Consider the following 12,500-nt stretch of genomic DNA (forward strand, 5'->3'; position numbering starts at 1 on the left):
TTTTGTTTCCACTGTGTACTGCTCAATATACGCTAAGGATTTATAACTATCTACCAATAATAAATCATTAAAATTGAGCTTTTATATAGGGCAATATCCACGAAACGTGCCTAAAGAGCTTTACAATGGGTCTCTGATAAACAGCAACATTTAACATGTAGGACGGGACATGACGCCTGTTAGGCGATATAATATTACAACTTTTCGGACATAGACAACGCTGTTAACGGCCAGGCACTCATTTTACACCTGAGTACGGTGAAAAAATGTGAGTAAAGAGCCTTTTCCAAGGACTCAACTATGTGCCGTTTTAGGCTCGAACACAGGACCTTCCGATCCGAAAGCGAGTGTCATACCACTAGACTACATAGCCGCACAAAATATTTCATGCAATGGATTATATCTCAAATAAAATTCTCGTATACAGCGCTTCACTATTTACAACTAGACCCAAGCGAAATCTCTAACCCACTTCAAGAATAAGATTTATGATTTATAACCAATTTATAGGGTAGCCTGACGAAACAGCCGTACTCTGGACAAACACATATTTAAACATTTGGCCAGAAAACTCGTCCTTCAACTATCGATCGATTTAAATGACTCTCATCTTGGCAAAAACTCTCAAACCCGGGACTTCGGTGTCCTTGTAATATTGCCCTTTGGTTTTCTTAATATGAGTTTAAATCTAGATAACAACAAGAGATGAAGTGAGTAGGAAAGTGCCAGAAGACAATAGAGAATAAAAAATTCGCGGTGGCAATGAGGGTTCGAACCAGCGACCTTACTGGTACGACAACTCCGCCTGGCTGGGGAGAGCGTGACTCGACCGTATGAGCTATCCGCGATCCCCCCCAAAAAGATCGTCTCTAACCCTAGTCATTATTGAGCCCTCTATTCCCGGGTCCAACAAAAGCATTATCTTGTCCTATTTACCAGGTAGTGAACGGTATAATAAATATCTCGTCTGCATATCAATATATTCACCGTATGATCGGCGAAAGATTTATTGGTACCTACCTACCGTATAGCCATAGCCATCCACATGGAAAGTCATTGTCAGATATCAATATTCTGATAAGGAAGTCCCGATAGCTCAGTTGATAGAGCACTAGCTTCACACGCAAAGGGTCAGAGATGGTTTCCGAGTGAAGTCAGAGACATTTCTGACCACCCCCTCTCTACTGTCTACCCATCAGTGATTGGGTAGCTGGGTCTGTTAGCTCAGGCGAAAAGTACTTTGCTATACTTCGCGTTGGTTGTGTGTGTGTGCGTTGGACCCGCGGTCTCCAGTAGTCGGTGAGAGAAGGCTCTAGTAATGAATGACCTGAGTTTGAAACGATTTTTTTTTGGGGTTCGTGGAGAGCTCATACGGTAGAGTCACGCTCTCATCGGCCAGGTGGAGTTGTCATACCAATAAGGTCGCGGGTTCAAACCCCATCACCGCCGCGAAAAATCTTTTATTCTCTATTGTCTTGTGGCACTTTTCTACTCACTTCATCTTTTGCTATATACTAGCATCCTCAGAAGGCTAGTTAGCGACTGTTATTGTCCGTGCCTCGCTATAGAAACCGGGATAAACTCCGGATACATGGGCCTAATGGCTCTGAAGGACTACAAAATAAAAGATGGTCGAGTGGTCAAGGTATTGCCCTTTCATCCCAGGGGGACCCAGGTTCAAGCCCTCCTGCATTGTGCCTGACGCCTTGGTTAACTCGACTTCTTTCTCGAGATCGATCCTTCAGAGATAAATTCCCCTGAGGATTTCATCCACTTACTCTATTCAAAACAAAGTTCGGAAAATTACGACATGAGGCGGTTTGCTCTAATGATATACAGAAACTTGACGCGTGAAAAAAAAACAACAAACATGCATGTTTTAGAATAGTAGACGAAATTAACACAGGGGATCAATATGAACAGTTACATAAATAAAAGAAACCATAATATATAAAATACACAAATTCTCTGATAGTAAGAAGCTTGCTTCGGCCACGCAGCATCGATACTGTTCGTTTTAAGAAGATTAGCGATGTTTACAACACTTACGATCATAATATGAACAATGACAGGGAAGATAAATAGGGAAGATATAAAAAAGAAAGAAAGAAGAAAAGAAGAAAAAAAAAACCGAAAAGAAAGAAACATAAATTCTTCTAAAACTCTTGAACAATGTGACTCTAGGACAACACAGGAGCTCTGATCAAAAACGAATATTAACTCTTTCCTTATCGACCGTTTTCAGGACTTATGCTGAATAAATGTCATCATCACGATTGAACATAAAACTTGATTTAAAAAAAAAACTCAAACTAGACGTCTAAATAAATTCTTCTCTAAATAGGCTTCAACAGTCTTGACGTCACTTCCCTAGTAATGACGCATATTGCTCTAAACTATCGTAACAATGGCGGACGCCCTTATGAAATACTTCTCCGACGAGCATAAAAGTGTATCCAGAGGAGAAAAACATTATAAATCTGATCATATTTTGACTTTTATACATTCTGATCACATGACATGTGAAAAAGTTCTAGCCAGCATGAAGAATTAAAAGTACCGATTTTCTTTGTTTAGAACCAAGCTGCTGGTTGATGGGCGAATTTGTGATGTACCAAACAAATTTGACTCATAAAAAAGCTCATTGCACGACTATATGGCCCAGAAATATTCAATTGAGACAATATTTGAACATATATATACATGATACCATTTATGGGTCATTGATTGAAATTAACAGAAAGTATCGAGAATGACATCTTTATTTTGTTTGAATATTTGAAATGTACAACACATTTAATTTTTACAACAACAAAAAATTTGGGAAAAAATGACTATGATGAAATAATATTTGAGATATTTAATTTTATTTTTTTAATGAAGCTATATGTATCCTATTTCTATTTAGTTGAAACGGTTTCATTAAAATAATGACAGCACGTTGGTATCTAGGTTCTGATCTCAGCATTGATAATAAAACAAAACAATATAAAACACATCCTTTGTTCGTGTCCCTACCCAAATGGGTTCATCGGAACGCTACAGATAACACATGGTGGGTAAAGAAAGATTAATTAATTGGAACGATCTATTTATAGAATTAGCCAACTAGGTGAACAACAGCTTCTACCCATAGATATCTTTGCGACGTGCCTGTCACCCCTATCAGTCTGACCAACAGATCATGAACATTACTCACAATTTTCACACAAACATGTGGGACGCTAACAAAGGGTAGATGTTATGTATTGCTAGATCCTATTATGTCGAACTCTGTCGAACATTTCAGCATATCCCTGTGTCAAAATGTTGTGATAAATGCTCATTCACTTTTACAAGCAGTTATTCATGCTATGCGTTTAAGTAAAATACATAACATCTACCAGCCAGATGAATCGTACCAACACAGACAACTACGTGTCTTCTTTACAGTTTGATTAATATACTTTAGTGAGAAGTAATCACCCAGCTGGCGGTCTAAACAGCCGAGTGGCGTCAATCTCATTCGTTCTATATGTCTGACCATGTCTTGACGTTGTAATCAATGGTCGGTCACAAACAGAAAGGCCACCCAACCAAGCCAGCATACTGGGGTGGTGGACAAGAGCTTGACTCATAGACATGTTTATGTTTACAACTTTGATAAACACAGCCTAGTAACATCATTTCGTTGAAACTACCCACTTTCATGTCTTAAACAGCTGCACACCATGTGATCTATATAGATGAGTGTGTGATAGAAGACAAACGGAATAGACAAATCGTCCCAATTTCGGAAGAAAGAAAACATCTTATCACCATCATTGTTTACGTCTCAATGCGCATGTCATTTGGATTTGAAAAGTGGGTCAAATAATTGGACTGTGATCAACTAAGAAGTTATCACGAACAACATAAATGGATGGGTTTTAAAAAAGAAAAGAAGAGAAAAACAAACAAACAAACAAATAAATAACGCGCAAGTTAAGTGTTGTGAACCAACCGTCGTGTTAATCCGTGTTAAATTTTTATTTATTTATTTATTTATTTATTTTTTACGATAACTACTATGTTACTAGTGTGCATCTTGTGTGAGTGTGTCTATGTCAATATTGTATTGTTATAAATGTGTAACCAAATGACAAATTGCCACTTTTTTGGGGACAATAAAGATATATTATTATTATTATTATTATTAATCAAATTGGATTGAAGAGTCATTGCTTCATTGTTATTTATTTATAAAGCATTAAAGGGATAAAAGAAACAAGTATAACACTATATGAAATCAAACAATCAGTATCTATATATTATAAGATAAAAACTTATGACTCGAGAACTCCCTCAGATATTAAGAAACAAACAAGCAAATTAAAAAAACATATATATATCAGAGCCAAAGATAGGGATGTTGGAGCCGGAATGTATCCCAGTTTTTGAAAATACTAGCAAAAAAAAAAAAAAAAAAAAACGGTTTACGGTATAGACCATGGGCGTTTCGGGTACGATCCCTTCGTCAGCAGAACAATAAACAAAGGAACGTGGAAAACAAATAAAAATCAGCGTCTGTAGTCTTATAATTATAACCACCAAAGATAAAGGTTCAAAACCCTATGACGTGTATATTTTCAAAAGTGCATTTCGTCCACCCCCTCCAATCTCTCTCTCTCTCTCTCTCTCTCTCTCTCTCTCTCTCTCTCTCTCTCTCTCTCATCGACTGGTTATGTTAATGGCGTGGATTCAGAACGAAATACGCAAATTTTTAAAAAGTAAAGAAAAAGAAGCGTATCAATTTTTAAAATAATAAATGAGATTTAAAAGTGAATAATCTTGTGGGTGAAAATACACTTAATAAGCAAATTGTGGCCATGTTTTAGTTGTACAAGGGTGAAATATACGCCTGCTTGCCCAACAACGGTTGAGAAGGATTGCAGGATGTTATGATAGATGAAAAGCGGCTTAATTCGAGCTACAAATTCCCAATAGCAACAACAACAAAACATTTTTTAAAATGGAAGACGCGTTTATTCTAAACATTGACCAAAAATACTCGACATTCCATAATCCGAGAAGCCGCCATCAGTCGTTTGAGGCAAAGAAGACAGTCCATATCAAACACTTCTGGTCATTTTAACTTCCTAATTCCTATCATGTCTGACATGAAACTAAATGACCTTCACCTTGCTCATTCCGACATAATACCGGATTGACACTGTAAAACTGATTTTTTTTGTCTTTCGTTAGAATAAGTTATTAATGTTAGTGAGTAATATTGGTGTAAGTATGTGTGTGTGTGTGTGTGTGTGTATGTTCGTGTATGAATGTAAATGTATCTTTGATTGAGTTTGTGTGCATGTGGATGTGTTTGTTTCTTCATATGTGTTCTCACAATTGTCAAAGAATGAATGTTTGAATGACAATTATATTGTAAAACGCCGCTGAGCACGTATGTGGAAGTTGTGCGCTATATAAATAACTTATTATTATTATTATAACTATTATTATTATTATTATTATTATTATTATTATTATTATTATTATTATTATTATTATTATTATTATCATTATTATTATTATTATTATTATTATTATTATTATTATTATTATTATCATTATTATTATTATTATTATTATTATTATTATTATTATTATTATTATTATTATTATTATTATCATAATATTATATCATCATCATCATCATCTATCATTATTATTATTATTATTATTATTATTATTATTATTATTATTATTATTATTATTATTATTATTATTATTATTATTATTATTATAGGTCCCATATTGGAATAGCCAGGACGGAGGAGAAAGATCGGAAAACCCCAGGAAGACAGAAAAGGCGATCGACGGACCAAGAGGTTAAAAGGAGACAGGATTGAATGGGTTGTCGTGAGGAAGTCCCAGGGACGAGGGCCCAGAAACGTTGTATCGCAGGAAAAACAAAAGATGTTGAAATGTGTTCCATCGAGGACGAAGAGAAATGCATCAAGTAAGACCTGATGTAAGACATTCAATAATAGCAGTGTTAGTAATAATAATAATAATAATAATAATAATAATAATAATGATAATAATAATAATAATAATAATAATAATAATAATAATAATAATAATAATAATAATAATAATGATAATGATGATAATAATAATAATAATAATAATAATAATAATAATAATAATAATAATAATAATAATAATAATAATAATAATAATAATAACACTAATAGTAATGACAATTCTATCATCAATAAACACTATCATTCAATTTACTAAAACAGCTAAAGGCACAAACAACAAAAGGAAGCACCAAATAAATATATTTATGTACAAGTTCATAGTAAGTGAGTGATCAGTAAGTAAATAATAAATTATGAGAAGCTCTCTAAAAGATAATAATAATAAATACAAAGTGGTTATAACTTCAGAAAGCTTTATAGAAGGTGATTATTATTATTATCGTAAGGCGACAACTATAATTTTGAAAAGCTTTTTAAAAAAATATAATAATAATAAAATAAACTATAAGGGTATACGTAATAAATAATGAGGCTATGGTCTCAGGAAGCTTTCTACACACTCTACCTTCCTGAATAGACGGTCTGGGTTGACCCTCTGAGTGGAACAAAGAGACAGAACAATGACACATGACATAAGCATGCGGACGTGGAAGAAATAAATACATACATACATAAATATATATATATATATAAATAATAATCAACTAGTAAAGCAATCCTATTATATAAATAAAACAATAAATCCCCACAAAGCAAATAACGATATACTATTATATTATATTATATTATACGTGTTTGGTTATCGTGATTTCCAGGCGATGAGAGAGAGTAGATCGTTGGTGTGTAGGGCCGGCGGTCCGATGTGTACATTGAGAATGGCTTGGGTCTGCCTATGCCTACACATTACATTGTGAGTGTGTCAGTGCTTGACATTGACATAAGTTAGAATGTGAACATTTAGGATTTGCATTTTTTGCACTTTCTGAAATGAATATGCTCACCACAGCATTTTAATCTTTATTTGAAGTAAATCGAGTCAGATGTGTGGGAAAGGTATCCAGCAACTTTTCTCAAATTTCATACTTTTTCAACTTGACCAGCTGTAAAAAATATTTAGACGTGAAATTCAGCTTTGATATTTCCCGAAGATGTACAAAAAGGTTTAATTAAATAATTTATGACAAGAACTCATTTTGGATTTTAAAAAATTGACCTTCTAATTGAACTCAGATAAAACCTTTTCACCATCCGACTGATTACGTCATTCACTGTAACATTTATATAAACAGAGACCTGTCACGGAAACCAATGTTAAATTTGAGAAGGTGACATCAAAATCTGCTAAATTGCATTTTCATCATTCAGAGAAAACTTCAATTTTTTTTGGTCATTTACTTTATTCAGTAACTTAAAGAGGAAAATACTTGTCTCGTTTACCCCATAAAACGATACCATCGAGTGTTTTGAAACTTCAAATATTCTATTGTGATTCTAAGGCGTATAAATATATTGACTGACAGTGCTAACTCATTTTCTATCTGGTTGTGACTTAGCAAGTTTTGAAAACCACCTCCTCATTTGTGTTGTCTTCACATCTAATCAAACATATAAGAGGAAAGACAACACGTCAGCTTAAAATATCCATCTTTTTCACTCTCTCCCACTCTCTAATTATAGAGATAACATTTCGCTTTAACACAGGATCCTAGCCCAACTGCACCGTGTCTAACAATTACAAAAACAAAACAACAAAACAAAACAAAAGTGAAACGCCCGACAGTGACATAATATTTAGACAGAGGATATTTTTGTCATGAACAAAATCATATAGACTGGGGGGGGGGGGGGGGTGTCTCCAATTGTCTGACTTGACACGAATCTGGTATTGACTCAAGTGAAAAAATTATAAATTAAATATGCTTAACCCTCTCCTCACCACCCATAGGAAAATCGTCACATTCGTTACGATACAACCAACTTTTTTCTTATTGAAATTTATTTTGTACATCATAAAATTTAAAGAAAATGAACAGTGTGTTGTAGACCATGTTTTGCTGAAGAAATTATGTATCGGAAGAACTTACTGCTATTGTGTTTGAGTGATAAAAAATATATTTTTGTGTTAGTTGGTTGTGAAGTTTTGGGGAAAATCCTGAAAATGGCTGGTAAGGAGAGGGTTAAGGAAGAAATGTGATCCTGTTAGAGTTTAGAAACAGATTCATAGGGAATAAAACCAAATAAAATATTAAATATTTTCGTCAATTTTCCTCTACAATTATTATGGTATGCAAATCTAAATGGGGGGGATGGGGGGAGGGGGGGGGGGGGGGGGAGGATTCGAACAATTTGGTCAAACGTGCGTCCAAAAAATATCAGGATATATCGATTTGATCTGAATGCACAGGTGACGGGCCTGTCTTACAGTATTTGAAAATAAATTATTGGAAAGAAAGGTGATCAAGCTTTGAATGTCATTGTCTTCTATTTAATTTTCTTGGTTTTTGTTTAAAAGTCTTCTCATCACATTCTTTTCAGATTTTCATTTTTAAAATTAATTATTTAAATAGGTCGACTTCAGTCAAGCAAAGATGGAAGTAACCATAGAGTAGGCTACCGTACTCTGAAGACAAAAATACACACACATACATACACACACACACATACATACACACATACATACACGCATACACACACACACACACACACACATAAAACAAACAAAAATTTAAACACATTTTAAAATTTTGTCCCGAAGACTCGTCCTTTAAATATCGATCGATTAAAATGACCCACATCTTGTCAAAAACCCTCAAACCCGAGACTTCCATGACGTCATAACCATCATTTCAAGGAAGTTCCAAGGTTGCGAGTGTTTGAAATGAAAAGAGTCATTTTAATCAATTAATATTTGAAGATCAAGTTTTCTGGACACAATTGTAAAACATGTTTTTGTTTGTTGTTTTTTTTTTTTTTGGTTTTTTGTTGTTGTTTTTTGTTGTTTTTTTTTTTTTGGGTGGGGGGGGGGGGGGGGTGTTTATTTGTTTTGTTTTTTTCGAGAACGGCTTAATGGAAGGTTTGGAATTCCAAGTAAAATCTTCAAAGAAAAAAAAAAGTTACGATCTCCATTTCCTTGATAATTCTTACTTCATAGATAAACCTGGTGCTTGGATTTGATCTGATACAGACACCCGGACACAGATGTGTGAACAAAGATATTAAAAAAAAAAAAGACAACATAAAAACTGGCATGAAAAATAACATTAAATAAGCCTAGATTTAACCACGCTTTTATCCTGCACTATTTGAGATATGGTTATTGTTGCACGTTATCTGATATTATATAAAACAAATTAAAAAAAAAAAACAACCACGTTTTCTATGAATATTTAAACGCATTTCATTGATTAATAATACCTGGCTTAGTTTTACCCCACAGATAAAACGTACACAAAAGTTATTGTGTTCTATTATTACAAGTTAAAATATGTACGTGCTTGATAAATGTCAACAGGCATAATGAAAAGTGTTCATGTATGATAAAACATCCACAACCCCCTCCTAACCTCCTCCCTCCGCCTCCCCCTCAAAACCCCAAGAAGGATAAGGAGAGGAATAGAATCAATGCATTTAGAAATAAATATCCTTTAGCATTCTTTGGCAATGGTGTGTGACCAATAGGGAACAAAAACTGACGTCGAAATACAGGTTCTAATCTCCTTGAAAGTGGAAAACCAGTCCCCCGATATATACTACATTGAGTACCAGATTTTCTGGTGTCAGAGTGATAGCATCTTACGTTCTAGTCTAAGTAAATACTGGTATGTCGTCAATAAAGATCTGGGTGGGGTTCCTGACCTCCCATAGTGGACAGGGGGGGTACATACTGTGTCTTCTATCCCCTTATGTCTGTTTTCCAACATACTTTCTGTCTTTGTCTTGGAATGAGATAACTTGGTTTTGTCCTGGTCCTGGCCAGATGCCCTGGCGAAACAGTCGAATGTATAGTTAGTTTTGGGAGATGATATTTTTTTCATTGTAAATCATCTCTCTGTTATTCACTGTATTATGCTTTCTTTATATTATATATAATTTGTAAAACATTTGAGTGTGTTCCTCTTAGCGGGGACCTGTGCTTGTGTCTGGATGAGACTTTTAGTGATCTGAAACTAAGTACTTTGATAGAGTGCTTTTGGAATCTACACCTGTTTCTTATTTGAACCAATTCCCCTTTGTCTTACCTTTTCTTGGATGCTTTATTGTAATTCTCGAACTTTTTACTATCCCATTTTCTTCCTTTTTACTGGCGCTGATATGACCTTAATGTGTTGCAAGCGCCGTAAAACCCTTAAAAACATACAAAAAACGTCAATAAAGATCATCCATCCACGTTCTTTTACGTCCCGTAATCACAGGAACCTGCATATATATCCTGATACTAAAATAATTGTGCTACCTCATGATTTAAGCTGTAACGTATTCACTGTTCATTCGTCGTCCGGAGGACTCGTTACACACTTTCAAGAAGTTTTGAATCAAAATCGAGGAAGGTGTGACGTCACATCCGTCTCATTGGCATGGATTTTTTTTTCGAGAAATTTAAATTCCAATGAAATTTAGTAAATTAGTTGGGTTTTTTTTAGTGGGTTTTGTTGTTGTTGTTGTTGTTGTTGTTGTTGTTTTATTTTCAAAGGGACATTGATCAATTGAGGGGCGATTATTCCAAACAAAAAAGGCTCAACTACAGTAAATAATGTGGACATTTGGACAAATCAATAATATCGTCTGGCGTGACATTCATGGGTCACATGACCAACCACACCACTGGGACATTGGGACTACTGGGGGTATAATCAAATAATTCATTTAAAAAAGTTAAAATAAACAAAAAAACAAACAAAACAAAACAAAAACAAGTGAATGAATACAAAAAAGGTAAAGAAAAAATCAAACCTAAAACCAAAACAAACAAACAAATCAAAATCAAATTTTAAAAAACAGAGAAAGAAAAAAGAAAACGAAGCTAAGCTTGTAAATTCTTCTGTTTTAAATATTATAATTGTTATTGTTATCATTATGATTATTGTGGTTATGATTATGATTATGATTTTTATCATCATCACCATAACCAATATCTATTGTTGTAAACGTTGCTATTGTTGTTATTACCAATTCTAATGTTGTTGTTATTGCTATTATACATCGAATACTTCTTGTTACACTGTGAATATCATTCGTATTATTGTAGTAGTTGTAGTTGAGTGATAATCATGCTCACCTTTACTGAAGAGAACGGGGACGTGGCACGTGGTCAGCTTGGTCTTACTCTTGACGCCAATCAGTAAGGGACTGCCACGTCTGGGGAAACAAGACAGGAAAGGAACATTTTACAAACACATGACAATAACAGATGTATTTCAATTAGTTGCTCGCTACCCTTTGGATATGACGCAACCCTATCGCAAAGTACTTTCCGTCAGATCAAACAGACCCAGATATCCAATCACTGCTGGGTCAGAATCAATCTCGATTACACCCGGGATCGATCTCGGTCCCTTTGCGTGTGAGGCGAGTGCTCTACCAACTGAGCTATCGGGACCCCCCCCCCCCCCCCCCCCCCGATCGTCGCCTTATATTGTGACATAGCTACCCGTTGACACTGTCAACTGGAAGAGAGAAGAAAATAAATATTTTGTTGAAAAAAAAATCGAGTATGAAATAAATAGTTGCTTGAAAAAAAGGAAAGACGGATGTAAACAAATTATATAAAAACATTTTTAAATTTAAAAAAAAATGAAATAAATAATTGCTTGAAAAAAAGGAAAGACGGATGTAAACAAATTATATAAAAACATTTTTAAATTAAAAAAAAATGAAATAAATAATTGCTTGAAAAAAAGGAAAGACGGATGTAAACAAATTATATAAAAACATTTTTAAATTTAAAAAAAATGAAATAAATAATTGCTTGAAAAAAAGGAAAGACGGATGTAAACAAATTATATAAAAACATTTTTAAATTAAAAAAAAAATGAAATAAATAATTGCTTGAAAAAAAGGAAAGACGGATGTAAACAAATTATATAAAAACATTTTTAAATTAAAAAAAAATGAAATAAATAGTTGCTTGAAAAAAAGGAAAGACGGATGTAAACAAATTATATAAAAACATTTTTAAATTTAAAAAAAAATGAAATAAATAATTGCTGAAATCTAATAAAATAAAAAGAAAAGAAATGGAATAATGACAACAAGCGACAGGAAATAAATAAATAAAGTTAAGACGTCATGAAGTCACGTGTCGGATGATTGCGTTAGAATAAAGGAGGGCTGAATACAGATAAACATTGCATTGAAATCCGTAATATGAATGCCGGATATAGATAGTATGGTTGACCGTTATAGATAGTATGCAGATGACGTCACTCAGGCCTTTGTTATTGTTTTTGCCATCCGCGTTTGTGAGTTGTTCTCACTAAACTGTATTAACCA

The 12,500-nt window shown here is 34.0% G+C and overlaps 1 protein-coding gene across 3 annotated transcripts in view; it reads right to left on the bottom strand.

Moving 5' to 3' along the window:
- LOC144973759 (glutamine--fructose-6-phosphate aminotransferase [isomerizing] 2-like) overlaps positions 1 to 12,500 on the bottom strand; it is an 80,931-nt gene that overhangs the window by 23,627 nt on the left and 44,804 nt on the right. For 2 of the 3 annotated variants that reach the window (XR_013645618.1, XM_078916636.1), the window contains exon 8: positions 11,287 to 11,366. Coding sequence is in view for 2 of the 3 variants with exons in the window: in XM_078916636.1 (XP_078772762.1) it covers positions 11,287 to 11,366 (80 nt within the window). In the remaining variant the exon portion in view is untranslated. Of the gene's footprint in view, positions 1 to 6,576; positions 6,607 to 11,286; positions 11,367 to 12,500 lie in introns of all 3 variants that reach the window. The other variant, XM_078916635.1, reaches the window with a different exon arrangement.

The sequence above is a fragment of the Berghia stephanieae genome, chromosome 5 (genome assembly GCF_034508935.2).
Source record: "Berghia stephanieae isolate SIO BIC M18660-M18661 chromosome 5, UCSD_Bste_1.3, whole genome shotgun sequence".
NCBI lineage: Eukaryota > Metazoa > Mollusca > Gastropoda > Nudibranchia > Aeolidiidae > Berghia > Berghia stephanieae.